Here is a 26,483-nt window from a genome sequence, read left to right on the forward strand (position 1 = left end):
GTGTAATTTGCATTTCACTTTCCTGATTCTTTCCAAGCTTGTCAGTGGTTTTGAATGACTCTCGATGAAAAAAGAAGCCTAGTTGATCAATATCTCATTGTCTTCTTATGGATAGAGGAATTCTTTGACTCACCTCCGAATTTGGCTATGCGTGAGAGCAGATTTCACAAACTCCTAATATAAAAGATAACGGACTAGACGATTGGTCAAAATGGTAGGAATGCTAGATGATTTTTCAAACTTTACATTTTTCCCCTATCGTATAATACAAGTCAATATTGGATTATCTTCTTCTTAAGTCTTACGTATAGATTTGTCTTCACATAATCATAAATTGAAAGAAGCCAACGTTCTACGTAATGAAAACATCAACATAATTAACCCTAAAATTCAAAAAGCAGACGCTCTTATGAAGGGCGCTGTAAGTAACGCAAGATCTCCGGATCTTGGCTCGGCGGGCACTTCTTCCCATCAACCCCAATGGAAGTCAGCAAGATCGGGTCCTCCACCAAAGTATCAGGATGGACCTCAAGGCCATATGACAACTCCACCTTGGCGCAGCGCGCCGCATCAACCAGCGCAGGCACATCAATCTCATTATCTCCAGTGCCTGCCTTCGCAGCACGAATAAGAGCCTCTCTCTGTGCAGCAGGTATACTCGACACCCTCCCCGCAAGCTTGGAGCCTGGCGGCGGGGTTGAGCTGCCCCATTCGTAATTCATCGGTCGTAACAGCGCCGCGCCGGTCTGAAGGACCCAGCTCTGTGCAGCTCCCATGTCCTCGACTTCCTCCTCGGCCTTCTTCCGCCACTTGGATGGGAGGACCTTGGATAGGACGTGTACTGTGCCGAGGAAGCCTCGCTTGACGGCTTGGAAGAAGCCGTAGACGTACTCGTCGGGAACCTGCCGTATCAAAGCGCCTAATGGAATTACAAGGACACCGAACAGCATTGACCAACCCCATTGTGCGCCGTTTAGGGGGCGGGTGTCGAACGCCTGGCCACCCTTCCAGATGATGATCATTTGTCCGGCCAGAGTAGCACATTGCACGCCGATAAACCAGGGGTTTCGGAGGACGCCTTGGTACCAGATGTTGAGCTTATTATCGACACGGCGGCAGTTATGCTGGTTGAAGAACTGCATCCAGACGTAGATGTTGAAGATCATGGTCTGCAGTGCCTCGCGCTCTGCGGTCGTGGAGGGGTGGAAGAGTTGGTCTCCTGCGTAGTGGAGAGTGAACATAACCGCAAGCTGGTAGATTGCCTGGCCGAGGATCATCTTCCACATTGTGATGTTCACGATGGGGGCTGTGCGTGGCTCTGGCCTGCATTTGAGGAAGTCTGGCGAGGGGTAGTCGGTTGCCAGGCCAAGCGAGGCGAAGATATCCATGATGAGGTTGATGAAGAGTAGCTGAACGACAGTAAAGATTGAGTCCCCAGCCAACTCGGAGACGACAGTCAGAGTGCCTGCCGTGATGTTGATTGTGAATTGGAACTATAATCATGTTAGCATACCTTGCGCAGACTCGATACTCAGATCTCGCTTACTTGGAGGAACTTCTTCACAGCTGTGTTCACCGTCCGACCCCACACCAGCGCTTTCACAATCGAGGCAAAGTTATCATCAAGCAGAATAATAGACGCAGCTTCTTTAGCAACCTCGGTTCCTTGAATCCCCATAGCAAAGCCCACATCCGCGGCCTTGAGAGCCAACGCGTCATTGGTGCCATCGCCCGTCACAGCAACCGTCTCGCCCATTTTTTTCAGATGGGATACCAGCAGGAGCTTGTCTTCCGGGCTAGATCTCGCCAACACCTGAAGCCGGGGGATGACCAGATCCAGCTGGGCGGGGGTCAGCTTCCGGAACGTCGGCCCATCCATAGCCAAGCCGCCGGCTGAATAGATGCCACACTCTGATGCGATGGCCTTTGCCGTCAGAAAGTTGTCTCCCGTGACCATCCGCACAAATACCCCGGCCTCCTGGCATTGACGCACGGAACCGAGAACTTCAGGTCGAAGGGGGTCGCGAATTCCAAAGACACCGATGAACGTCATATTCGCAAAATGCTTCTCGAATTTGATGGAGTCGGGGTCATCTGGGTTCTCGAACGGTGCGTCGACATCTTTGTAGGCGATGACGATAGGCCGGAGCATCTGCTTGGCGTACTCGCGGATCGTCGCTCGTAGGTCGTCTCGTATCTCGGTCGTAACACTCTGAACGGCGAGGCCGGCCTTCGGTTCCTTAAGGATGTTGGTGCACTGGTCAAAGACGACCTCGGCCGCGCCCTTGACGAGAAGTCGATGTTTCCCGTTATGCAGCTTCGACATGACCGCCATCCACTTCCGCGACGCGTCAAAAGGGAACATGTCGACAATCTCGTTGTTTGCTCTCTCTTCGCTAAGGGCCCCATGGCGAAGAACTCGCGGCTGAACCTAAGCAGAGCGGTCTCAGTGCTCGTACCCACGAAGCCGGCATCGTTCGGATTGTCGCTCTCGAAAGACGTGGTATTCAGCGCGATGCTGTTTTTCGTCAGTACTCTCACATCGCCGCTCAAAGATTCTAGCAAGGCTTTGGGGCGTTCCTGGTCCGAGGCGTCATCGGTACTCAGGTCTTTCTTCATGTCATCCTTGCTGATTTCTCTTGGTGCGTCACCGAAGCGTTCGTAGAGTCCGATTCTGCCAGCGACGACCGTCATGCTGTTCTGTGTCAATGTTCCCGTCTTATCCGAGCAGATGCATGTAGCATTACCCATGATCTCACAAGAACGGATCAGGCGGACGAGGTTCTTGTCCTTGAGCATTCTGGTCGTGGCAAAAGCGAGAGCAAGGGTGACTGCGAGAGCTAGACCTTCGGGCACGGTGATCACGACGACAGTGACGGCTAGGATCAAAAGTTTGAAGAAGGTTTCGGCCTTTTCAGAGGCAGTTCCTCTCATGGTCGGAAGCCCGACGAGGAAACGGATAAACAGGATTAGGAAGAAGATGATACCCGCAATCGCACCAAACGTGATGAGTTGCTTCGCCAGCTTTCCGAGTTTCTGCTGCAGGGGCGTTTCCTCGACGTCCTCTCTCAGTGACATCAAGGTTCTGCCATACATCGAATTGGTCCCTACCGATGTCACCAAGTACGCACCCACACCGCCAGATACCGTCGTTCCGCTGAGAATGAAGGGGTCAGTCGCCGAGGATCTGTGAACTTTTCGGTTGCGGATGTCACTCTCGCTAGGCACATTCTTGTGCACCAATTCAGACTCGCCCGAGAGGGAGGACTCGTCGACCTGGATGCCGGAGCCCTGCACTAGTACTCCATCGACGGCAACGACATCGCCAGTCTCAATGTGCATAATTTCTCCAACCTGCACGTCGTATACGGAAATGTTCTGGGTCTTGCCGGACCGTATGACTTTGACATCCCTCTGCTCCTTTCTCTCATTGAGCTTCGCGAATCTGGCGTTCTTTTGCCAGTCCGTGGCAGCACTAGCGAACACAATAACCAGAATAGCTACTACAACGGTGACACCATCCACCCATTGGATGTTCGGCTCGTCATCAGATGCATCTACGGTTTCGTAGATACCAAGCGCCAGAGAGATTGTAGCCGAGATCGTGAGGAGGAACATGAGCTTGTCGTTGAACGCAATCCACGCTAGCCTCAGAAATGACTTTTGCTTTCGTTTCGGGAGCCTGTTTTCGCCATAGATGCGCCTCCGGTCTGTATAGCCCTGGGCCTCATGTTGAATCAAGTCCAGATCTAACTTGATACCGTGTTTGTGTTGTGTCGACGGAGGTTGAGGCGTGATTGCGGCAGCCCGGTGAGCCTCTCCTGCAGCGACAGCCTCCTCGAACGATATTGTGCCCTCGAGACTTGTCTCGTCTACACTGAGCCCGGCGGCGAGATCTGTCCGTAAGCCAGCTGCAAGGCCTGGGAGACCACCGAAGCGCCGCAGTGCTGATAGGTTGCGCGCTGTGATGAGCTTGTGGAGTTGCGTTGGCGTGAACGCGAATCTGTTGTTCTCGATCACGGTATCATCGCGGAGGTCCAATTCGTTTTCGTTATCTTCTAGCTGTTGTGCGAATTGCTTGCTGAAGGGGTCTTTTGATGAGGCCTGGCCTGTATCTGGCTGGCGCGGCGCGGCGGCCGTGATCTCGTCAGTCATCGTCTTGTGTCTCCAGTCGCCAGAGGAAGTTTGTTTGGACAGCGACGGGCGTGACGACAGACAGATGTTCAAGGTCAGGTCTCAAAAATGGCAAGAATTGACGAGGAGAAAAACAGAGACACGCAGCGCCAGTGTGTCCATAATTTCATGATCAGCAGGGGGGGAACAACAGTTGGTAATATGTTATGGTCATCTGGAGCCGACCTTTGGGGCAACGGCACGGATCTGAGAGCCGCGTCATTGCATCTTGGCGAATCTCACATTCGTGCCGAGAGAAATCCAAGGCTTCTCGGCACGCTATTAGGATGTTGACTGGTTGGGGTGGGTTGGACGATGTCTGGGACTAGGACTCGTTGCACAAGCCTTATGGCCTTGGGTCGTGGGGGATGTGGAGATCAACGGGCTTCGGGGGTTGACCCGCCAGGTAACTGAATCGGATTTGTTTGCGAGCGTACGGCGAACGGTGGCACGTGGACATCGGTGAGTCCGGGGTTGTTCGCCTCTTGGGATGGCATTCGGGCGCGAATGAAGCGGAGATGTATGGTCTTGGGTGACTCTTCGGCCGTTCGCGGTGGTCATCCGGGGCACTTTGACGCCGTCTTCTCGGTGTCGGCGTGGCTGTGTTCTTCGGAGGATGCGAAGGAGATGTGGATAGTTGCAGGGAACGTCTGGCCTCAAAAGTTGACTTGGCCCAGTTTTGTCAGCGGCTGTTCGGCTCATAAGCGCCTTGGCTTGTCTAGCGAGAGACTTGGCTTTGCCCCATTGACATCATTCAGGGTTTTGTTTGCATGATGTTTCGTTTTGTAGCTTTGTTTTTGGGTGCTGTACGAATTATGTGTTGATTCAATTGGAGTGGATCTGAGGTACTGTATATCAGTCGCTTGAGTAAAGTAAACTGAAGCACTCTGCTTCCTACCTCTTGAAGTTAAAAATTTACTCTCCTAATACAGCCTGAGCTCACCGTGGCTTACAGAGGCAACATCGAAATAAGCTCACTGAGACTATGTTGTTGTTGTTGTTGTTGTATTTAACGCCGTGGCGGCCGGGCTAGAGCCCTTACCGCAGACCTCCCGAAGGGTATATGGCGTGGAGGGCCGTGAGCCAAGGCTACCTACTCTACAGTACGTCGTCTCTTTACATCGTCCTCCAAATCATGCCTTGTGGCCACTACGCGTTCTGTCTGTCCCCGGTTCCCGCTGGTGCCCCAGTTTCATTCCTCACTGAGACTAGTCACCATAAGGTTTTGGTTCAGTGGAATTGAGTAACATGGAATACTCACTGGGCTGCTGAGGCCAAACTCAATCGATCTCGTCAATGAACGAAGAAAAGGACTCGGATGAAGACTTAAATTCAAGGGCAGACGTGATATCTTGTCGATTTTGACCTAAGGTTTTCTTTGACATGTGAATGGCTCCGACACACATGAGCAGCTTAACGACGCTCACCTTCTGCCTCAAGCATACGCAATCTAGCAGAGAAAAAAGATGATCCTAAAATTGAGGACTAGAATCAGCAACCATGTCTCATTCACGACGCCTTTTAGCTCGCAAAATCTTGATCATGTCTTTTACGCATGAAACGAGTGCTTCATTCTCTGATCTCAAACTTGAGATTCACCAAGCATTGGGAATACACCATTTTTTCGAAACTGATATCTTCATATTGTGTAGCTAATCGGCCTCGGACAACGAGTTGGCGTTGTCCGCTCGGACTAGACGTTGTGGTCACTAGTGCTCGGCCGCTTGCATACTAGGCGATGAAACCTAAAGCACGACGTACCTTATGGTGGCCACAATCTTGAACATCGACATCATCACATCACCATTCAAGCTGCGAATACGTTGCAGCTTCTTCAACAATTAGCCACCGGCATTACTTCTCGTTCCGGTTGGACTCGTAAGCAATGTCTTCTCCAATCCGTAATATTGCCATCATCGGCGTAAGTCCGGACCTCACTAGTCATGAGAGCCTCCCTTAGAGTAGTAGATCGATGATAAAAAGCTAAAGCTCCCGACCTCAGGCGACGGGCCAGATGGGCTCTCAGATTGCCAAGACCTTACTTGAATCCGGCTTCAATGTCACTGCCATCCAACGGTCCGACTCCACCAAGACCGTTTCCTCTGGAGTCAAGTCCATCAAGCTTGACCTGAATGACGTCAGTGCTCTCACTACAGCTTTCCGAGGCCAGGACGCGGTCATCTCAGCTGCGCCAGACCCAATCGTTCTGGAGAATCAGAAGCCGTGGATCGACGCTGCTGTCGCTGCCGGAGTGAAACGTATAGTCCCTTCCGAGTACAGCACCAACGTAGACTCGCCGCTCGCCGAGGGTCTGCCCATCGTCGTTGACAAGGTTCGCGCCAGACGCTATCTCATTGAGAAGATTGCCGAGAACGGCAATAAGTCGAGCTGGATGAGCGTCAACAACGGGCCCTTCTTCGAGCTCGTTCTTGGCTTTGGTGGGCTTGGTCCGAACTTCCGGAGCAAGACGGCAAAGTATCATAATGGCGGCGACAACTTGATTGGGACTACAAAGAGACGATTGCCAAGGTCTTGCGTGATGACGGAGGACTGTACAAGGAGGCCGAGAATAAGTCCCTGTATATCCACTCGGCGGCGGTCAGTGAGAAGCAGTTGACGGAGATGGCGGAGAAGGTGACGGGTCAGAAGTTTGAGGTGCAGAACTTTGATGTCGAGAAGGTCTATCAGAATGCCAAAGCCAAGTTCGCCGAGGGCGATAGGTCAGTGTGGATCGACTTTTACTATCAGATGATGTATGGGGAGGGTTACGGTGGAAGTAAAAGCTTCCAAGAGATGAGTTGGAACGACAAGGTCGGGTTGAAAACGATGAGCGGCAAGGAAATTGAGGATGGGCTCAAGAAGGCAGCTCAACTGGCTGGTATGATCTGATCAGTCGACAGATGGGTCAATAGAGATGTGATCGTATTGTGACAGTCTTCCTAATCGAACAAGTATGGCTTCAGTCCTAAGCCCAATCTGCAGATCCTTAACCCGTACGCCTCCGAGCCAAAATGAAAGCAGTCGCCTCAAAGCTTCGAACGACCCCTCCAAGCATGTCCCATCTCATCCTTGAATGTAGCAAGCTCATTCCTCTTGCTGTCGCCACCGTGGCTGACCTGCACAGGCTCCTCAAACACAGTTTTGCTCTTCTTCTCCTGCCGCTTCTCCGCATCAACATACTCCCGCTCACCCTCGCCAATGTACAATTGACGCGGGCGCCAGATCTTGACGCCGCCCTTTTGCAGCATCTGCTGCCTCCAGTGCGCCAACCATCCAACGCAGCGGGGCACGGCAAACAGAACCGGATAAAAGTCAAGCGGGAAGCCCATGGCCTGGTAGATGAGGCCAGAGTAGAAGTCGACGTTGGGGTACAAATTGCGCTTCTTCATGAACTCGCTCTCGCGGGCGTACTTCGCAAGCTCCAGCGCCGTGTCGAGGAGCTGGTTACGGCCTGTGACTGCGAAGACCTCCTCGGCCAGCTGGCGGATGGCTGTCGAACGGGGGTCGACGTTCTTGTAGACGCGGTGGCCGAAGCCGACGAGCACGCGCTCGCGCTTCTCGACCTTTTGCATGAAGGCGGGAACGTTCTCAGGGCTGCCGATCTCCATCAGCATGCGGATTGCACTCTCGCTGGCACCGCCGTGGCTAGGGCCGTAGAGTGCGGCGCAGCCGGCGGAGACGACGCTGTAGGGGTCAACGAGACTTGAGCCGACCTGCAAGACCGTGGCAGTGGAGCAGTTGACCTCGTGGTCGGCGTGGATGATGAAGAGCGCGTCCAGGGCGCGCTCCAGGACGGGGTGAGGCTGGTACTCGTGCCCGCTCAGGTGGTCGAGCAGGTAGAGGAAGTTGCCGGTGTAGCTGAGTCCCTGGGCCGGGCGGTTGAATGGTCTGCCCTGGCGCATGCGGTATGAGGCAGCGGCTACCGTGGGTGCCTTTCCGATGATACGGAGGATCTGCTTGTCGAGCATCTTGAGGGCCTCGATGTCGCCTGAAGCCGCGTTGGTGTACAGCTTCTGGCCCTGCAGACTCGGGTTCGACTCGGGCGCGAAGGCACCCATTGAGGAGAAGGAGGCTTGCAACATGGCCATGGGATGCGTGTCGTAACGGAACGACTTGAACATGCCCTCGATATCGCTGTGGATGTAGGTGTGGTGCATAATCTCATCTTGCCACTTGTTGTACTGTGACGTTGTCGGCAGCTCGCCGTAAATGAGAAGGAACGCCGACTCTAAGAAGTGAGACTTGTTGACGAGCTGCTGTATGGGGTAGCCGCGGTATCGGAGGATTCCCTCCTGGCCGTTGATGTAGGTGATGTTGCTCTGGACCACCGCGGTGTTCATGTAGGCCGGGTCATAGATTCGGAGACCCTGGTCGGTCTCATCCTCTGCGCGGTCATCGCCACGAGCGGCCTTGATCTTCTTAATATCCGTAGCCAGCACGGAGTTCCTGGTAATAGGCAGCTCGTAAGACTTTCCAGTGCGGTTGTCGACAATGGTCAGCGATTGTCGCGGCGCGCTGGTTGCGCCACGTGGCGCGTTCTTTGCAACGGTGACCATTTTCCGATGAGGAGCTAGGGTTTGATTCTGAATATTCCTGGCTTCGAGAGATGAGATGACAGTGGAATTCAATGGCTTTCAATAGGACGTTGCTTTGAGCCCGGGCGGATGGATTTCAGATGCTACGGACAATGTTCCTTGTCCGGAGAGCTTCTCCTGAGCAGGTGAAAGCTGCGCTAAGACCGTCGGTTGACGTCGGGAGATCGGCAACTGAGCCCGAGTGCCGAGGTTCAACTGCAACTCTCCACGAGTTCCACCAGATCCCCAGATTAGTGGCTGAAGCTAGCTGCATTTGCACATGCCAGGGATGGGATCATGGTCTACGAAGAAGCTTGCATCCTGGTCCAGGAACCACCAGATGATCATATTCTCCTCGTCGGACCAGCGGCGATGTTTGTGCCCTCAATGAACTCGGCATCATCCTCGAGTAGATATTCATTTTCTGGGCGATACTGAAGCCGATGGAGGATGCGACTCTCTCTCATGACATTTGATCCCAATGCATGTGATCGGAAGCTGTGACCAAACCTTACAGGGTGCTTCCATCGATGTACGGGGATGAGTAAAGGCCATGCGCTTTGAGTAAACTCTTGAGAGATGTTGTCCATGATAGGCAGTGCCGCAAAGAGAAGAGAATAAATGAGATTTGAGAAGGCGAAAAGGAGCGAACCCTCCAGTTCTAAACGCCATCTGGGAGTAGCGGCTGTGGTTATGGTTTGTGAAGTCACTTCCTAAATGTAGATCCGCTTGGAACTCATGTCGGTTCCTCAAATGCGTAAAGCATGCACTATTTCAAGGCTTACTCTGTTATCCGCTTTATGCGGATTGGTTTTTGAACAGTGGCAAAAGAGTTGATAGCACTTCGCTAGGTGTTCTAGACAGATCCTTGGACGATTGACCGTTACTATGAGTTTTTGAGCGTGTTGCATCTTGCAACGCCACGCGCATTCTGAATTGGATTAGTACGCCACCAGCAACATGAAGGCTTCAACATACGCTACACGCTCCAAATCACATTCGGCCATGTCTACACGAATCTCTACCTCGTTTTTCTTCTCTTCCCTCAATCTGCATGTGAGCTCCGGTGAGATTATGGAGGCCCGCCACCTCAATAGACTCATATTTGTAGAGAGCCTCCAGCGATTCATGTATGTGTAAGTCATGAGGTGACGGTAATCAGGTTGGAGGACTAAGAGATCGCAATACTTTTTGAAAGATTGCCGAGTTATTCCCTCAAGAGAGTTCCCTGGTCACATCGGATTGAAGATAACAGCTTGAAGGTTTGTTTTACCTACCTTGAGTGAGCCCTGAGCCCTGATCCATGCAATGATAAAAGTACGGCACGGGATTCTGAAGAAGACCCCCAGGATCTGATAAACTTAACTGAGACAGGCTTCCCCACAAACCCGCTGGTGCGTTAGTTACCTACTTCAAGCTGCACAGCTTGGGGTAAAAGCAGGGTGGTTCCTCCGCACTCCTACGCAGATCATCTCCGGATGTCCTCAAAACGCTCCGCACATCACTGGATTTCAACTTCCTTTTTCAATTCATCCTTTCAAACAATCTCGGGCTAATTGATCGCGCAACCACGCGCGCCAACGTCACTTACCAGAAGTGTGGGATTGAGGGGAAGAACATGCATCTTAAGCACCCCGGTTGGTCCGGATCGTCCTCCGTGTGGAGGAATCCAGGCTGGTAATTCTTCCGGGTAAATTGTTACAAAATGTCGCTTCTGCCATATTTTCTAGATACCCTAAATGCTTGTTTGAAAGCCTTGTGGGCCCCAGATTTGCACGCAAAACTCTCTGGATCAAAGTGAGCAAGATGATTTTGACACTTCTGTGCACCACCTTACTACCGGTGGTCGTGTTGGGAAGCATCGACCGGTTTGTCCATCTCTGCTAATTGATTGTTAGACCACGGTTCAGCTGACATGTTTAACTTAGACAGCGAGTTGTGTCTCAATTCAACGTTGTCCGCACAAGCTTGATCGATAACAACACCACACCATTGCAAGTTGGCAATGGCAACTTCGCCTTCAACGTCGATAACACGGGCATGCAGGTGAGTATCAATTGTAACCACACAGCATGTGTACCTCCAAGCATCCAAGCTGAAGCTGCGCACTCTGACAGACTTTCTTGCCCTTCAATACACTGTCAAGCTGGGCTTGGCACAACGATTCGCTTCCAACCAATGGGTTTGTCATTCTTCAGAGATTTTGACTAGGATAAAATACTGAGACTGCACCCACAGCGAGAAGCTAAGCGATTACACCGGCGTTCCCATGCTGACACACGGCCGAAACGTTTCCTACGATATTCCCGACTCCAAGCTCCCGCAAGTCTCGCAATGGCTTATTGGGAATCCTAATCGAATCAATCTGGGCCGAATCGGTTTGAAATACAAGGGAGAAACACTGTCTGCAGCGGCCATCGCAGACCCAAGACAAGAGCTAGATCTGTGGAGCGGTATCATCACCTCAACTTTCAAAGTCGACGGTAACGCCGTCAAGGTGGTCACACAAGGCGACTTCGCAACCGATGCCGTCACATTCCAAGTCGACTCGGACCTCGTGTTGTCCGGCGATTTGAACATCGAGCTCGACCTCCCGTACCCACCGATTCACACGACAAAGTACAAGTACGAAGTCTTTGCCGGCGTGTATGACTTCCCCTTGAACCACACGACTCGAATCATCAATAGTTGCGGACGATCCGACCTGGCGCACATCTACCACGACTTACAGGAGACGAGCTACTTTGTCAACCTGCGCTGGCCTCATGAAGCGCCTCTTAACCTCTCGCGGGATGAACCAGAGGGCTCTGACAAGATCAATGCTCATCGATACACGCTTGCTCTTGTTGGTGGTACTAACCAGACTTCGACTTCTTTGACCTTCACCGCAGACTTTTCACCTCAGAAGCAGGATCCCAGACCACCAGCTGATGTCCAAGAGGAAAGCATCGCTGAATGGCACGACTACTGGAATGAGGGCGGCTTCGTCGACCTGACCTTGTCATCGAACCCTAATGCCACAGAATTGCAGAGACGCATCGTTCTATCGCAGTATCATGTCCGAGTCAATAGCGCGGCATCCGGTCAATCGCCTCAGGAGAGTGGGCTGATGAATAATGGGTGGTACGGTGCGTCTATGCACTTATGTCCCATTCGAAGAGAATTTCGAAGCTGATTCATGCAGGTAAATTCCACATGGAAATGGTCATTTGGCACAATGCCCACTGGGTTACATGGGGGCGAAAGAAGTATTTCGACAACATATTCCCGGAGATCTACGAAACGCTACTCCCATCTTCCCTCGCAAGAGCGAAATTACAAGGGTGGGAGGGGGCCAGGTAGACTCAATTCGATTGTATAACTGGTAGACCTACGATCTGACTGTGTTTGTAGGTGGCCCAAAATGACGGAGCTAGAAACGGGTGTCAGTTCACCTGGTGGAATCAATGGTCTCTTACTATGGCAACAGGTACTGCCTCCAACTTCCAGACGCAGCATAATTCCTCAGCGAAGTGTTTTTTGCTAACAAGACAGCCTCACCCCATGTATCTCGCAGAACTTGCGTATCAATCTTCACCGAGCGATGACACCCTCAAGCAATGGGATGCAGTCTTGACGGCGACTGCCGACTATATGGCGTCGTACGCGTGGAAGAATGAAAGCTCGGGACACTATGACTTGGGTCCACCGTGAGTTTGATTCTCTTGCAGATGAGAAAAAAAAAGAAGTATGTTAGGCTGATCATGAATTCTTTTCAGCTCATACGGCGTAACTGAGAATACGCCACCTTCACAGACATTGAATTTGGCTTATGAGGTAAGTTAAGCCCAGCTAATCCACCAAAGCCCCTTTCTTACATCGATACACCTAGATCGCATACTGGAGATACGGACTCGATCTCGCCCGCGAGTGGAAGAAGAGGTTAGGTCATACAATCCCCGAAAAGTGGACAGAAGTAGCCGAAAACCTCGCCCCGCCACCACAAGTCGACGGTCTATACGCGGTATATGAGGGGTTAAACAGCACATGGTGGCAAGACCCAGCTCTCAACGGGGACCCGCGCAGTCTTATCATGATGCAGGGAATACTGCCAGACACCCCAGCCGTAGACCCCGACGTCGCGCTCAAGACGGCGGACAAGGTGTGGGAGGTGTGGACGGACCAGAAGATCCGCGGCTGGGGACGGCCGGTGCTGGCTATCAACTCGGCGAGGATCGGGAATCCGGAGAGGGCTATTCATCACCTGACGGCGTATGACTATTGGAAGTTTGACGATGCTGGATATGCTATTCGTGGTGGAGATGGTCAGTGATTCCCTATTCAACGCCCGTATCGTTGCTAATTGTTGATACAGGCGGCACGCCTCCCCCTTTCATGCCCGGAAATGCTGGGTTCCTATATGCAGGTAGGTCGTGATACTAACATCCGCCTTGGGCAACTTTGTATACTGACAATCCCTAGTCGCATATATGGCTGGTGGCTGGCAAGGGTCAAAAGGCGACGCACCTGGCTTCCCTCAAGGAGCCGGATGGGTTGTCAAGCAGGAGGGGCTTCAAAAGGCACCCTGAGGAGGCCATAGAGTATCAGTGACTTGCTCTGATAAATCACGTTTCGCGCCTCCTTACCTCAAAAAGGGTTCCAGACCTGTGCATGACCTTAACTGAGAGCAATGAATGTGGCCGATTAACTTTGAATAACCTGAAATGTAAGTAGATTACTGCGCTCGTTTTGCGTGTCCATCTACCACTCTCTAATCTCTCCACCGGGTCCAATGAATCCAGGACTAACCCAAGCCTTCGCGTCCTTGGACAACTCACGAACTTGTGCCTCATCAATCTCAATGCCCAGGCCAGGCCCGGTAAGTAGGCCAATGTAGCCATCCGTAACCTTCCAGACCTCCGGGTTATGGGTATAACTCGTTAGATCCTGGCCCGTGCTGTTGTAATGAATACCCAAACTCATCTCCTGAATCACAAAGTTCGGCGACGCAAAATCAACCTGCGCATTCGCAGCCAACGCAATCGGCCCCAAAGGACAATGCGGCGCCAGCGCAACATCATACGCCTCCGCCATGGCCGCGATCCTCCGCATCTCGGAAATCCCTCCAACGTGAGAGATATCAGGCTGCAGAATATCTACGCAGCCGGCCTCGAGGAACGGCTTTACGTCCCAGCGGCTGTGCAGGCGCTCGCCGAGGGCGATGGGGATCGAGGTGAGGTGGCTGATCTCCTTGATGCCGCCCAGGTGCTCGGACAGCAGGGGTTCCTCGATGAAGAGCGGGCGGTGCGGCTCCAGGGCTTTTGCGAGTTGCTTGGCCATGGGCTTGTGTACGCGGCCGTGGAAGTCAACGCCGGCGTCCATGCCGAGGGCTTTTACGGCCTTGACGCGTTCGACGGCCGCGTCGAGGGCGTCGGGGGAGTCGAGCCAGCCAAGGTCTTCTGTGCCGTTCATTTTGACGGCTTTAAATCCCTGTTCCTTGCGGGCTCGTCTGTTGTGAGTGGTTAGAAAGGCTGCGTTTACAAGGAGGCGATTGGTACATGTGGTTTTGTTCACTTACGCCTGTTGCTCTACGTCGTTTGGCCGGTCACCGCCGATCCATGCGTAGACCTTGAGCTTGTCTCTAACCTTTCCTCCCAGGAGCTGCCAAATGGGGAGTCCCAGCTTTCTCGCTATTTGCTGTTAGTCACAGCATCACAGATATGGCTGTATCAAGCCTGCTCACCCTTGAGATCCCACAAAGCAATGTCGATGCCTGCCAATGCGCTCATAAAGACTGGCCCGCCGCGGTAAAAGGTTGTCCGCCATGACATCTGCCAAATGTGCTCGATGTCGCTTCTTAGGGTCAGCAAAGTAAAATTGAATGGTGGGGTAAGTCGCCATACTCAGCTTCCATGCCCGAATACCTCTCAAACCAGGCGTCGAGACAGCCTTCCACGGCTTGAGTATGGCCCTCGAGAGATGCTTCGCCCCAGCCGACGTTGCCCGCCTCATCGGTGATCTTCACGAATAACCACCTGGGTGGCACTCGGAAGTACTCCATCTTTGCGATTTTACCCATGATGACTGGAGTTCTGCTGCCAATGACGTAAGTGAACTTTCGTACGGTGCCTCAGAAGAAGTGAGGTGTGAAACAAAAGGCAAGGCTGACAGCTTCGGTTGACTCTGATAAACAGACGCTTCAACCAGCTCACTTGAGGCAATCGTGAGCTGATATTACCATCACAAAGCGGAGCTTGACGGAGTTGAACGACGGGAAAGTCGGCATGAAGTCCGGAACCTCTCCGACCCGCCTCCTCAGCCGCCTCTCGTCTCCCGATCCGCCTCCGAATCGCATATCCCTCCCCCGTCGGAGAAGAGAACATGGGTATCACCCGGCTACACGCAGTGGTGGAGAAGGGTGGGATGAGGTGTGCGGGGTTCGGTACACCCTCACCCGAGTCCATTGCCAGGGGATGGAGGGGTGTTGCGGGGTCTTCGGTGTACGCTTTTCCGCTCGGTGAGGATACTAGGCTAGTGACGGACGGAAAAGGTTCATCGACGCGGTTCGCGAGTTATCGGTGGCCTGCGGAAACTTTCAAGATCTATCCCCGGTTCTATCAAATTGAGATTACAACGCTACGGATACTGGTTTATCCTCATGGGAATTCACAAAATCTATTATTCCGTGTCTATGCCTGGCCCGCTCTAATCTTCTTCTGCTGTGCTACCCACGTCTCTACCGCCTTCTTCAGCGTCTCCGGGTCCGACTCGCCAAAAATGTCTTGACCAAGGCGGGCTGGGAAGTTGTAGCGATGCTTCCTGTCCAAGGCGTTGATCTTCTCGAAAACGTCTTTAGGAAGCTCAAACACTAGTAAAAGTCAGTGCCTGTCAAAGTGAAAGTGTAGACACCAGCTTCTATGATCACGTACCTTCAAAGTTCTTCTCAATTCGTGAGGGAGTAACGGATTTGGGCAACACCACGGTGCCTCTCTGGACAGACCAGCTGATAATGAGTTGCGCCGGCTCCTTACCAAGGGACTTGGCCAGCTCAGCGATGGCGGGGTCGTCGACAGCACTGATGCGGATTAGTTCATGGACTTTACACAAGAAGTCTCGGAAGAGAACACGCAGGTATTTACTGGCCACTCACCGAGGCAGGTTGTAAATGTTGTTAGCGAGGGGGCTGTACGCCGTGACCACAATACCCTGCATTCACAAGCCCACAGTTTAGCGATCCTACAACGGGAATGCAACATCGGAGATTTTTTCCGCCTGGATCAATTGGACTCACCTTTTCCTTGGACCAGGCCAGGAGGTCAGGCTGCTGCAGGTACGGGTGCGCCTCAATCTGGTTCACCGCCGGCTTGATCTCGGCCTTGCCCCAAAGGTCCTCAATCTTCTCGCGGGTGAAGTTGGAGACGCCAATGGAACGGATCTTGCCCTTCTTGACGAGAGCCTCCATGGCCTTCCACGTCTCGATCACCGGGATGTCGATGACATCGACGGCCTCGGTGACGGGGTGCAAGGGGAAGCGGGTGGCATCGTCCTTTTTGTTGAAGGATACGGGCCAGTGAATCTAATGCACGACATTCTTGCGTTAGGAAAGGTAGATCAAGAGGGGGGAACGGGTGAGTGTAAAGCATGACAGGAAAGGTAAAAGATGCTTACCAGGTACAAGTCGACGTAGTCAGTCTGCAGGTCGCTGAGGGTAATGTCTAGTGCGGTCTCTACATCCTCTGCTTTGTGGTGGGTGTTCCAAAGCTTGCTGGTGACCTAGGAGGGGGGAGACCAGGATCAGCCATCTGATACCCGATGCAGTAAGTAGAAGGATGATAAAACTCACAAAAATGTCTTTCCTTGGGACGCCAGAAGCCTTGAGACCTTCGCCGACTTCCTTCTCGTTGTCGTAGACGGCTGCCGCGTCAATGTGGCGGTACCCCGACTTGAGGGCGTGCTCAACAGCGTTCTTGACCTCATTGGGCTTGGATTGCTACAGATTCACATGATTAATCAGATGAGAGTTTAGTGTAAGCTGAACGGCCTCGAAAACTTACCCAGGTGCCCAGACCAACTGCTGGGATCTCGTGTCCCGAAAGAAGCTTGAAAGACTGAGCTAACACCATTGTTGTAGAGCACGTAGGTAATTGCGGTGATGCTTCCGTGATCGGATGTAATTGTACAGACGAAAGTCAGAAAAAGTGCAGTTATCCGCGTGGGTTATGTTGGTCTATCATATGTCACTCCCAACACAAATAACATATTTCTCAAGAGCTCTTATACCCTCAGTTTGAGGCTGTCGTCACTTCCATCTTGCCTGCAAGATTTCCGCATCACACAATGAGGGGTGTCTCACACGGTCCGTTGGCACGGAATTGGCCTTATGTAAACCTCTTTTTCCGGTCTTTTCCTCCCGTCTCCTCTCCCCCCACTCAACTCTGCATGGCTCCCGTCCAGCAAGACGACGTCCGACAGCCGGGACCCGTCCGTGGGAAACCCTTTGCAACCTAGAGTTGCTAGTAACGGTCCAGACGGGATGGTGTCGGGATGTTCCCCGCTCGGTCGTCTTCTTTGGCGCAACTTGTCCCCACCCCCGCGTCATCACACCCCGAGAACGCCATCGAACAAGTCCCTCGCGGGATTGCCGAGGGACACCGAGACCGGGTCTGACACGTTTTCCATCGTGAACGTAAATTCTAACGAGGGGTCAACAAAAACTCACGATCGAAAGAGGAACATTGCAGCATCGTGATACCCAGAGTCGTCAACCTCAATCCCCCAAGTCTTTCTCAAGTGAAGCTCAGTCTCTCACAACCTCTAGCTAATTCACCCCTCTCTCTTCTTCACTCACAAACACACATACACATCGCCATGGCAGACGTCAGAGTACCACCCACGGGCGTCTTCGTCCCAGTCCCAACCTTCTTCCACTCCGCCTCTGATTCTGCAGGCGCCCTTCAGCCCAAGGTCGACATCGACACGCAAGTCAAGCACAGCGTCTACCTCGCAAAGAATGGCATCCGCGGCCTGGTCCTCCTCGGTTCCACCGGCGAGGCCATCCACCTGAACAAGGCCGAGCGTCACGACCTCGTCGCCGGCGTCAAGAAGGGCCTCGAGGAGGCCGGTTTCCCCGACTACCCCATCATGGCCGGCGTCTTGACCAACGGCATCGACGAGACTCTCGAGTGGCTCGACGACTACGCAAAGGCCGGCGCCCAATGGGGCCTGGTTCTTGTTCCTGGATACTTTGGTACCGCCGCGAACCAGGAGAACATCAAGGAGTGGTACACTGTCGTCGCTGACAAGAGCCCTCTGCCCATCCTTGTGTGAGTTCTGATCTCTCAATTGCGTGTTGCGCTGTGCACGCGCGAGATGGCATTCGTGCTGATTTGGCATAGATACAACTACCCCGGCGTCACAAACAACGTCCTCGTCGAGCCCGACACGTACAAGGACCTCGCCCAGCACCCCAAGATCGTTGGTTGCAAAATGTAAGTCAATTCCCAAAAATGCACTCAATCTCTACCCCAAGAACCTTTCTAACACGATGCCCCAAACCCTCAGGTCCCACGGAAACGTCTCCCTCCACCTCCAAGTCTCCTCCGACCCGCGCATCGACCACTCCAAATTCCGCGTCTACAGCGGCTTCGGTCAACAGCTCGCGCCCATCGTCCTCTTCGGCGCCGCGGGCGTCATCGACGGTCTCGCCGCTTTCTACCCCAAAACGGTCTCGCGCCTCTTCAGCCTGGCGGAGAAGCGCCCTGTCGACCAGGCCACCCTCGAGGAGGTGCAGCGCCTGCAGTACGCCGTCAGCCGCGCCGAGGACTTCATCGGCAAGACGGGCATCATTGGTATCCGCGAGGGTATCATCCGCAAGGCCGGCTTTGGCGCGCTCGAGGGCGGCCGGTTGCCGCTCAAGGGACGCTTGGATGAGGGTACTTTCAAGGCGTTGGATTCGCTCTTGTTTTCGGATATCCAAAAAATTGAGGACTCTCTGTAAGATACACTAGTAGCTTAGATGAGTTGGAGCTGTGGGAGCTTATGAATTGCATGATTGGCCATGATACCAAACATTGAGAGCTTGACTTAGCCGTCACGCACTATTTTGGTGCCACGGAAAAGCACACTGCTTGTTTCGCATGCCCGTGTCTGTCTCATGGTAGCGTTGTGACTAGTGGACCTTGATGCCGATGAACCCAGTGACCGGTCTATTCCCCATGATCCTGCTTCCTAACGCCGTCACTCCACGTTTCCCCGCGTCTGCTCTGGGGCCGTCTATCCGAGAGGTAAGAAGCCTGATGTAAGTGCTCGTCTGCTTGCGGATCAGGCCTGTGTAGTAGATAGGGTGTAGCTTGCTGGATACATGGATCTATGCGTGTATATAGGGACATGTGATCACCACCTTTAAGTCTTAACTTGACGATGCTAGTCTCTTATCTCAAACCATTGGTATCGATACGTTGACCAGCTCACAATGTCTACCAATCTCTCTTCTGAGCATGTAGACCTGCAGCCTTCCAGGCCACAGAGTATTGGGCACGGCATCGACGAGTTCAAGCCTAGTGCGGCTCAGTTCGAAACCATGGAAGAAGGCGACCCTCAGAAATTCAAGCTTTCCAAGGCCGGTGGGGATGTCGCCTTGGCACTCTTCGACAACGTCGGCGATGTGCACGACCCCATCGACCCGGAAGAGGAACGTCGACTAGTCCGCAAGGTTGACTGGATGATTCTCCCGTACATTTCAGTCTGCTACGTCTTTTTCTATGTAAGTCAAAGTGCCTAGCCTTCTTGCCAAGCACCGCCAAAAGGCTTGTTTTCTCCGTAGTCACCAAGATGCACACAAGTCTAACGTAGGCAGATTGACAAAACCACCCTCTCCTACGCTGCCATATTTGGTATCCAGAGTGATCTCAAACTCAAGGGCACCGAGTATAGCTGGCTGTCATCAATCTTTTACTTTGGATTTCTCGTATGGGCTCTTCCTACGAACTTCATGCTGCAGAAGTTCCCCATTGCAAAGTATCTCGGCCTTAACATCTTTGCCTGGGGTACTTTTCTCATGCTCCAAGCTGCGGCACCCAACTTTGGAGTCCTGGCCGCGCTTCGTGCCATTAGCGGAGCAGCAGAAGCATGTGCAGACCCTGCCTTTATGATTATCACGAGGTCTGTCAGCCCCAGACTTTTGTGAATTGAGATTATCGCCTATATCAGACGTCGCTGACGGATCTTAGCATGTGGTACACACGCCGGGAGCAACCCATCAAAATCGGCCTCTGGTACACCGCCAACGGCATCGGCATCGCCCTCGGCGGCCTCCTAGGCTATGGCATCGGCAACATCAAAGGCGCGCTGGCGTCCTGGAAATACGAGTTCATCATCGTCGGCACCTTATGCTGCGCGTGGGGCATCGTCATTGCCGTGTTCCTACCGGATAACCCGATCACGAGCAGCAAGCTTACGAACCGCGAGAAGGAGATCATCGTCGAGCGTTTACGCGAGAATCAGACGGGCGTAGAGAACAAGACGCTCAAGCTCTATCAAGTGCGCGAGGCGTTTGCGGACTATAAGCTGTACTTTTTCTTCATGATTGCCTTACTGCAGGCGATTGTGAATGGGGGAACGTCTAATTTCGGGACTTTGATTATCAAGGGATTCAAGTTTTCGACATGTAAGTCAAAACTTCATCACCGCTCAGCTATCCTTGATTTCTAACATGCCGGTGTAAAGTGGTCACGGCGGTCCTTCAGATCCCCTACGGAGCCATCATCTTCATCGCTATTCTAGCGTGCGTCTTCATCAACGACAGGCTGCCCCCCAACAACCGCTGCTTCGTGCTGGTGCTCTTCTTGCTACCCAACGTCGCTGGGGCGTTTGGCCTCCGCTTTGTGCCTGATGACCAGCAGGTCGGCAGACTGATTTGCTACTATGTGAGTGTTCGCAACTGTGAACCTCGCGCCAGACAACATTCTAACAAACCTCGCCTACAGTTGACAGGTTCCATTAATGCCTCATTCGTACTTCTCCTCTCACTCCAAACCGCCAATATCGCCGGACATACCAAAAAGGTGGTCACCTCGGCGTGCCTGTTTCTGGGATACTGCGTCGGCAACATCGCGGGTCCGTTCTTCTACAAGTCGGACCAGGCGCCAAAGTATGAGTTGGGTATTTGGAGCATGATTGTTGCTCACTTGCTCGAGGTTTTGGTTGTAATTGCGCTGCGGTTTTTGCTCAAGTGGGAGAATGATAGACGTGACCGGGTGCAGGGGGAAGTCGCCGAGGTTGATTTGGATGCGACGGCGTTTGGAGATTTGACGGATCGTGAGAACTTGAACTTTCGGTACATTTACTGATCAAGCGTCAGCTCTGCTGACTCAAAGACGTTCTGCCACAAGATTTGCGCTGTGAGTGTGCGGTCTGGGAGCAATTTAGATCACTGAAGCTGGGATTTATGTTATTCTCGAAATCGTAGCATTGCCTCACTCTATGGCGTAAGATACAAGGACATTGCGGTAGCCAAAGTTCCCCCAACTACGTAAATTAAGTATCAGCGTCTCTCTCAAGCCAACGGCATGAGAGCTTGATCAACTCATTTGCACCTAGAGTGAGATGCATCGCGTGCTGAAAAGCAATATCGTGGACTCGCTAACAACGGATAATGATCCGCGCAAAGACGCGGTTTTAATTCGGACGTAGTGAACCGCTGCCGACGCCGGTGCATTTGGCGCCGACAGCTAACTTCTAAAGTCTGCGCAGCTTCACCTTCACCACACCTCACGCAATTCTCATTGCGCTCACCAAGACTCATCGCAGCATCAACTACAACACTCTGCCATTATAGCTATATTAATCATGTCATCTTCTGCGCCTCACGCGAGACCACCGTTCTCATCTCTTCCCCTAGACCCTACAGGGCCGCCTGGAAACGCATGGGGTCTGTACGGCAAAGATGATCGCTTGGGGGCGCTGAATCTTCTCACCCCCGCAGTCGTGGCCGCAGCGGCAACATCTGAGATTCGAACTGGCCAGCGAGTATCGCTGGATTGGTCGTTGAATAACCCTTCTCAGCCAAGTTTCGACCGGGCGCCATTTGAGTCTAGACTCGTCACTCGAGCTCATCCGAGCGGCGAGAAGAGGACGGTTAATGATGATATCTTGCACTTTAACACGCAATGTAGCAGCCAGTGGGACGGCTTCAGGCACTACGGTACTCAACTCAAGGCTGCGAATAAGTGAGCCAGATCACTAACTACGATAACCTAAGGATACCAGAAGGCCAAACGGTACTACAACAATACAACCCAGGATGACCTGAATAACCCCGAAAACATTGGCATAGACGGCAAGTTAACTTTCGAAGAGGTGCATTCATCCTCACTTGTTGACTGACTTACGGCGCAGCTTGGGTCGAAAAGGGCGGCATCGTCGGCCGCGGCGTCCTCCTCGACTACGCCAGCTTCTGCGTCCGCCACTCCCTGCCCCTCGATGCCTTCACCAGCAGCGACATCTCCCTCGCCCACCTGCAACAGATCGCCGCCGAGCAAAACATCACCTTTCGGCCCGGCGACATCCTCTTCATCCGTTCCGGGTTCACGGCAGGCTACAACGCCAAAGACGACGCCGCGCAAAAGGCCGTCGCGGCGCGCGCCAGCCCCGACTTTCTCGGCCTCGAGCCCACGAAGGACGTGCTCCGTTGGATATGGGAGACGGGGTTCGCGGCCGTGGCGGGCGACGCGCCGAGTTTCGAGAGGGCGCCCATCGCGGGCCCGCATACGGCTGTCGGTGGCGTGTGGAAGGGCGAGGCGTGGGAGGAGGAGATGCAGGGCGGTGGTTTGTTGCATCAATGGCTGCTGGGAGGTTGGGGATTGCCCATTGGGGAGATGTTTGATCTCGAGGCTCTCAGTTCGACGTGTCAGGAGTTGGGAAGATGGACATTTTTCGTGAGCAGCGTGCCACTCAAGGTAAGTCTTGGATATTGTGATTCGTTCCCTCGATTCATTCTTCTCCATTACTCATGTTGGAGGGTATGTTCGCCTTGAAAAAGCGTACTGACGATTTGTTTCCACGTGTAGGTTCCGGGCGGTGTTGCCAGCCCTCCCAACGCCGTTGCCATCTTCTGATCCCAGAGTCACATAGTCTTGGGATGGTCATGCTACTTAGAGTTTTGGCCACGTTTTGTGAGAATAATAGAGTTGCTTTGGTGTTCTAGTCTTCTTCACCTCGGTGTACCTTAGCCTTAGTGTTCGGGAGTGTAATCAATGTGTCAATGTTCCATTTCTGGCCTTCCCCGATGATGGGATGTTGCTGGTTCGCTTGGCTTTGCTCGGACTTTGCGGCTGGTTGGCGCGTTTGCAGATCCCTGGCATTTTCAAAATTAGTGGTCTGTCGTCTCTGTAACATAATTCTTCGTCTCTCTGAAATTCAAGAGCTTGGCGAGTTGTCAGCACATCATCGTTTAGAGAGTCCTCTAATTCGAATTGGTCACTCGTCATCTCGTGTTACTCTCATCCAGTCTCAAGTGTTAAGACCCCTAGCTCTGCTAGCATATGCCATGTAAGTTGTGAGCCCCAACGACCATTCCCCCAACCATTCAACTCTGTATACCAGTCTAGATGATTCGACTCGGGGGTAGCAGGGGAGCCTCCCCCGCAAGGAACCATCCATCACCCACAAGGATCCTAATCCAGACCGGACCAGCAAGGCGAGATCAGGCCTAGGGGGCCACAAAGGAATTAGGAGGCAGACTAGGAAGACGGGGACCGGCCGGGTACCCCGCATTGTCTTTCCCATTCCCAAAAGGATTAAGAATGAGGTGACATTTCCGTCTTTCCACGTCCGTCGCCTGTGGTCCCCCTCTCTTCCCCCTTCCCTTCCCATTCACTCGACCATGTTTCCGTGTGTCCAGCTCCAGCAGCAGGATCAGGGGAGTCTGCCGCCAAATTGCCGCCGCACTACGGAGTAAGCCTCCCTTCCCAGGGACACGGCAAATGGACCTGGACACCGACCAAGGCGACTCCGGTGTCGGCATCGGCACCGGTAGCAACGGCAACGGCAATGCCATGGTGAATGGAATCCATCACCCCGGCGTTCGCCGCCATTCCCACTCACACCATAATGGGGGAGGAGGAGGACGTCTTGGTAATCACAGTCACGGCAATGGAAACGCATCGTCCAGCGGCAACGGAACCGGGAACGGCCGTCACGGCAGCACCAGCAGCAGCAGCATTCACGTTCACAACGAGAACGGCAACGGCAATGCCAATGGAAATCATAACCAGCAGCTGGCATCTCCGCCGCTCACACATCCGTCGAATCCGACCCCTCTGACGGAGAGCGGGAGACGTCGTCGGCACCGCGACAAGGAGCGCGTCCGCGTCACCCGCGCCTGCGACAGGTGCAAGAAGCGCAAGATCCGCTGCACAGGCATCCAGCCCTGCGAATTGTGCATCCGCACCGAGTCCCACTGCACCTACAACGCGTCTTATGCACGGGGTCGTCAGCCGCCCGTGGCCACTCGGGAGGATGTCGCCCGAATGGACCTCGATGGTCTCGACGTCTCCGTGTCGGACCATCCCAACGCTGCTGCTGCCGGTGAAGATGCGTTGATGGGCTCCTCCATCGTCGTGGACGTCTCTGACCCCGGTGATACTGACCATCAGGACGAGACCATCATGAACGGCACAAGTCTAGCCGTCGTTGGCAGCGTCGGCCCCGGAACCGCTGAGCCTCCCTCCCGGGCCTCTCCTGAGCCAACTCAGACGGATCTCCAGGGCCACTATGTCGGCCCCTCGTCTGGTGTCTCTTTCCTGTTGAGAGTCCAGAAACGCCTTCACCAAGCCGTCTCCTTCTCACAAGCCTCCTCCATCTTTACCTTTGGCGATGCGCCGCTCCCAGACTTTGACCCCAGCGGCGCCTTCTGCGTCCTGCTGTCCAAAGAAGAGGCCACGACACTCTTGAATAGATACTTTGAGTTCGCCGTGCCAACGCATCGCTTCCTTCACCGTCCCACCGTAGAGGGATGGCTGAAGGAGTTCTACGACACCATGGGTGCCATGAAGAGCCAGGAGGACGCACCGGCCCGGAGAGCCCTGCTATTTATGGTGTTTGCTCAGGCGCAGGAGTACATGGGCACCACACACTCGCGTGAGAACGCAGACGCAAGGCAAGTTTGTTAGAACCCCTGCGGAGGACACATCTTCCGTCCAATGTTGTTTTACACCGTCGTCGTCGCATGTTACCATCCGTTCTTTACAAGAACTAACACGTGAGGACCAGCGCTCGATACTTCTTGGCTGCAGATCACCAGCTTTCCAAAGAGAGAGGTGCCGTACGCCTGACCAGCGTCCAGGCCCGGCTATGCCAGTGCTTCTGGCTGCTGTCACAGTCTCGCATTAACCACTGCTGGAGCTTATTCGGCACCGCGGGACACCTTGCTCTTGCCATTGGTCTGAACCGCAACAGGCATGCGGACCCGGCAGGGGGATACAACTACATTGAGCTCGAGTGCCGCCGTCGCACGTTCTGGTGCGCTTACAGTCTCGACAACTATCTCAGTGCCGCACTTGGACGTCCACGAACGTTCCATGATGAGGACATTGATCAGGAACTCCCATCGTGTTCAGAAGACGCGGATCTTCATGCAGACCACATCACTCCCCGTATGGGCCGGGGCCAGTCACTCATGCTGGCTCCGGTGGCTCATGTTAAGTAAGTGATCCCTCACATTCCCTCTCTCGTTCTCGGTACTGACTTCAGTCCAGGCTCTCACGGATAGTGAGCATGATCTTGCGTGACCTCTACTCTATACGACCGTCGTCGTTCTCAAATAGATGTGCTTTGGCTGCGAAATACTCTCAAAATCTGAAGCACTGGAGGGCCGAAATGTCGCAGTTCTTAGATGACGGCGTCAACACGGCATTGCTCATTCCCATCTTCCAACGCCAACGCAACGTGTTGAACTTGGCGTACTGGCATGCTATGATCCTCACACATAGACCCTTTTTGCTAAGTAACTTCGCCCGGCTGCAGCGAAACGGCAAAAGCCGTCGGAAGAGTGTACCTCACAAGGACCAGACGGAAGAGAGCGTCAACGCTTGTCTCGACGCTGCGATGCACGTCGTTGACACCGTCAACGATCTAATACAGGCAGGGCAGCTATTCCGTGCTTTCTGGGTAGGGTCCTATCAACACTCTTCATCGGAAACCCTATGCTAACTCCAAGCCACCTGCAGTTCACTTCCTACTTTGCCTTCTCAGCCGTCGTTGTTCTCTATGTATATACCATCCAGCAACGAACAGCCCCAACAGAGGCATGGCAGGCCTACTTCAACACGGCGTGTCGCTGCCAGACTCAACTTGCCTCGCTCGCCGACAACGAGTCAACGCTAGCGGCGCGGTACTGCCTCGTCCTCGAAGAGCTGAGAACCGAGGCGCTTCGACAGACCGAGCGACACCAGAGTCCGGCTGTAATCCATCAGACGGGACAGAACGGCGGACAGATTTCCCGCGCCACTATTGTTGCTGCTGGAAACGAAGATGTTCAGCCGCAGCATGAGCAGCACCACTTGGCCAATCTCAACTTCCCTGATGTGGGACACGCAGACGAGTTTGTTGGGTTTGATGCGAGCCCGAGCAGCTCTCTGGCTGATATGACGAGCTGGGGCCAATTTGACTCCATGGTAAGTGATATCTGTATGCTCCAAGGCACAATATCCTTGTCGGCGTATTAACATCTGCGTTAGGTCACTTCTGGGTTTGGAGGAC

The 26,483-nt window shown here is 53.4% G+C and overlaps 11 protein-coding genes across 11 annotated transcripts; 7 read left to right on the forward strand and 4 right to left on the reverse strand.

Moving 5' to 3' along the window:
• Positions 1–407: 407 nt before the first annotated feature.
• BDZ83DRAFT_752632 (calcium-translocating P-type ATPase) lies at positions 408–4,155 on the reverse strand (the record flags this gene model as incomplete). The annotated part of the gene is made up of 3 exons (XM_060514224.1): positions 408–1,493; positions 1,547–2,431; positions 2,464–4,155. 3 exons carry the CDS (start codon positions 4,153–4,155, stop codon positions 408–410), a joined length of 3,663 nt encoding a protein of 1,220 aa, XP_060364441.1.
• Positions 4,156–5,813: 1,658 nt separating this feature from the next.
• BDZ83DRAFT_623069 (uncharacterized protein) lies at positions 5,814–7,066 on the forward strand. The gene is made up of 2 exons (XM_060508357.1): positions 5,814–6,094; positions 6,176–7,066. Exons 1-2 carry the CDS (start codon positions 6,059–6,061, stop codon positions 6,788–6,790), a joined length of 651 nt encoding a protein of 216 aa, XP_060364442.1. The 5' UTR covers positions 5,814–6,058; the 3' UTR covers positions 6,791–7,066.
• On the reverse strand, positions 7,067–8,904 carry BDZ83DRAFT_623071 (citrate synthase-like protein). Its single transcript, XM_060508358.1, has one exon. It carries the CDS (start codon positions 8,727–8,729, stop codon positions 7,200–7,202), a length of 1,530 nt encoding a protein of 509 aa, XP_060364443.1. The 5' UTR covers positions 8,730–8,904; the 3' UTR covers positions 7,067–7,199.
• Positions 8,905–10,673: 1,769 nt separating this feature from the next.
• Positions 10,674–13,315, forward strand: BDZ83DRAFT_578695 (Six-hairpin glycosidase-like protein; the record flags this gene model as incomplete). The annotated part of the gene is made up of 9 exons (XM_060505156.1): positions 10,674–10,793; positions 10,865–10,933; positions 10,990–11,875; positions 11,932–12,085; positions 12,141–12,216; positions 12,282–12,436; positions 12,669–13,051; positions 13,102–13,152; positions 13,209–13,315. Coding segments are annotated over 9 exons (2,001 nt in total), but the record flags the coding sequence as incomplete, so codon positions are not given.
• Positions 13,316–13,487: 172 nt separating this feature from the next.
• On the reverse strand, positions 13,488–14,805 carry BDZ83DRAFT_578781 (mandelate racemase/muconate lactonizing enzyme domain-containing protein; the record flags this gene model as incomplete). Its single annotated transcript, XM_060505166.1, has 4 exons — positions 13,488–14,235; positions 14,305–14,416; positions 14,470–14,579; positions 14,630–14,805. The coding sequence occupies 4 exons, from the start codon at positions 14,803–14,805 to the stop codon at positions 13,488–13,490; spliced, it is 1,146 nt and encodes a 381-aa protein (XP_060364445.1).
• A 505-nt stretch (positions 14,806–15,310) lies between these two features.
• BDZ83DRAFT_623074 (aldo/keto reductase) lies at positions 15,311–17,104 on the reverse strand. Its single transcript, XM_060508359.1, has 7 exons — positions 16,781–17,104; positions 16,570–16,716; positions 16,395–16,499; positions 16,018–16,302; positions 15,877–15,932; positions 15,656–15,801; positions 15,311–15,594 (listed from the first exon to the last, which is right to left on the reverse strand). Exons 1-7 carry the CDS (start codon positions 16,847–16,849, stop codon positions 15,416–15,418), a joined length of 987 nt encoding a protein of 328 aa, XP_060364446.1. The 5' UTR covers positions 16,850–17,104; the 3' UTR covers positions 15,311–15,415.
• Positions 17,101–18,815, forward strand: BDZ83DRAFT_672263 (dihydrodipicolinate synthetase). The gene is made up of 3 exons (XM_060511130.1): positions 17,101–18,049; positions 18,122–18,214; positions 18,288–18,815. Exons 1-3 carry the CDS (start codon positions 17,595–17,597, stop codon positions 18,721–18,723), a joined length of 984 nt encoding a protein of 327 aa, XP_060364447.1. The 5' UTR covers positions 17,101–17,594; the 3' UTR covers positions 18,724–18,815.
• A 382-nt stretch (positions 18,816–19,197) lies between these two features.
• Positions 19,198–21,073, forward strand: BDZ83DRAFT_578688 (MFS allantoate transporter; the record flags this gene model as incomplete). Its single annotated transcript, XM_060505155.1, has 5 exons — positions 19,198–19,488; positions 19,582–19,886; positions 19,955–20,391; positions 20,451–20,650; positions 20,711–21,073. 5 exons carry the CDS (start codon positions 19,198–19,200, stop codon positions 21,071–21,073), a joined length of 1,596 nt encoding a protein of 531 aa, XP_060364448.1.
• A 375-nt stretch (positions 21,074–21,448) lies between these two features.
• On the forward strand, positions 21,449–23,001 carry BDZ83DRAFT_623077 (putative cyclase-domain-containing protein). Its single transcript, XM_060508360.1, has 4 exons — positions 21,449–21,927; positions 21,985–22,062; positions 22,122–22,681; positions 22,793–23,001. Exons 1-4 carry the CDS (start codon positions 21,573–21,575, stop codon positions 22,838–22,840), a joined length of 1,041 nt encoding a protein of 346 aa, XP_060364449.1. The 5' UTR covers positions 21,449–21,572; the 3' UTR covers positions 22,841–23,001.
• BDZ83DRAFT_623079 (uncharacterized protein) lies at positions 23,002–23,368 on the forward strand. Its single transcript, XM_060508361.1, has one exon. It carries the CDS (start codon positions 23,011–23,013, stop codon positions 23,275–23,277), a length of 267 nt encoding a protein of 88 aa, XP_060364450.1. The 5' UTR covers positions 23,002–23,010; the 3' UTR covers positions 23,278–23,368.
• Positions 23,369–23,779: 411 nt separating this feature from the next.
• Positions 23,780–26,449, forward strand: BDZ83DRAFT_578812 (fungal-specific transcription factor domain-containing protein; the record flags this gene model as incomplete). The annotated part of the gene is given in 5 exon segments (XM_060505169.1): positions 23,780–24,863; positions 24,883–24,886; positions 24,990–25,427; positions 25,481–25,892; positions 25,952–26,449. The coding sequence occupies 5 exon segments, from the start codon at positions 23,780–23,782 to the stop codon at positions 26,447–26,449; spliced, it is 2,436 nt and encodes an 811-aa protein (XP_060364451.1).
• Positions 26,450–26,483: the final 34 nt, after the last annotated feature.

Source organism: Colletotrichum acutatum (assembly GCF_030867785.1).
Source record: "Colletotrichum acutatum strain CBS 112980 chromosome Unknown BDZ83scaffold_52, whole genome shotgun sequence".
NCBI lineage: Eukaryota > Fungi > Ascomycota > Sordariomycetes > Glomerellales > Glomerellaceae > Colletotrichum > Colletotrichum acutatum.

Bases quoted from the DNA above. Each gene is read 5' to 3' on its own strand.
- BDZ83DRAFT_623069 (XM_060508357.1), top strand. From the start codon at position 6,059: ATGTCTTCTCCAATCCGTAATATTGCCATCATCGGC. The intron at 6,095-6,175 runs GTAAGTCCGGAC...TCCCGACCTCAG, and splicing joins GTAATATTGCCATCATCGGC to GCGACGGGCCAGATGGGCTC.
- BDZ83DRAFT_623071 (XM_060508358.1), bottom strand. From the start codon at position 8,729: ATGGTCACCGTTGCAAAGAACGCGCCACGTGGCGCAACCAGCGCGCCG.
- BDZ83DRAFT_623074 (XM_060508359.1), bottom strand. From the start codon at position 16,849: ATGGTGTTAGCTCAGTCTTTCAAGCTTCTTTCGGGACACGAGATCCCA. The intron at 16,500-16,569 runs GTGAGTTTTATC...CCCCCCTCCTAG, and splicing joins TCCCAAGGAAAGACATTTTT to GTCACCAGCAAGCTTTGGAA. The intron at 16,303-16,394 runs GTAAGCATCTTT...GTCGTGCATTAG, and splicing joins ACTACGTCGACTTGTACCTG to ATTCACTGGCCCGTATCCTT.
- BDZ83DRAFT_672263 (XM_060511130.1), top strand. From the start codon at position 17,595: ATGGCAGACGTCAGAGTACCACCCACGGGCGTCTTCGTCCCAGTCCCA. The intron at 18,050-18,121 runs GTGAGTTCTGAT...GATTTGGCATAG, and splicing joins AGCCCTCTGCCCATCCTTGT to ATACAACTACCCCGGCGTCA. The intron at 18,215-18,287 runs GTAAGTCAATTC...CCAAACCCTCAG, and splicing joins AAGATCGTTGGTTGCAAAAT to GTCCCACGGAAACGTCTCCC.
- BDZ83DRAFT_623077 (XM_060508360.1), top strand. From the start codon at position 21,573: ATGTCATCTTCTGCGCCTCACGCGAGACCACCGTTCTCATCTCTTCCC. The intron at 21,928-21,984 runs GTACTCAACTCA...CGATAACCTAAG, and splicing joins GGACGGCTTCAGGCACTACG to GATACCAGAAGGCCAAACGG. The intron at 22,063-22,121 runs GCAAGTTAACTT...CTTACGGCGCAG, and splicing joins CGAAAACATTGGCATAGACG to CTTGGGTCGAAAAGGGCGGC.
- BDZ83DRAFT_623079 (XM_060508361.1), top strand. From the start codon at position 23,011: ATGATGGGATGTTGCTGGTTCGCTTGGCTTTGCTCGGACTTTGCGGCT.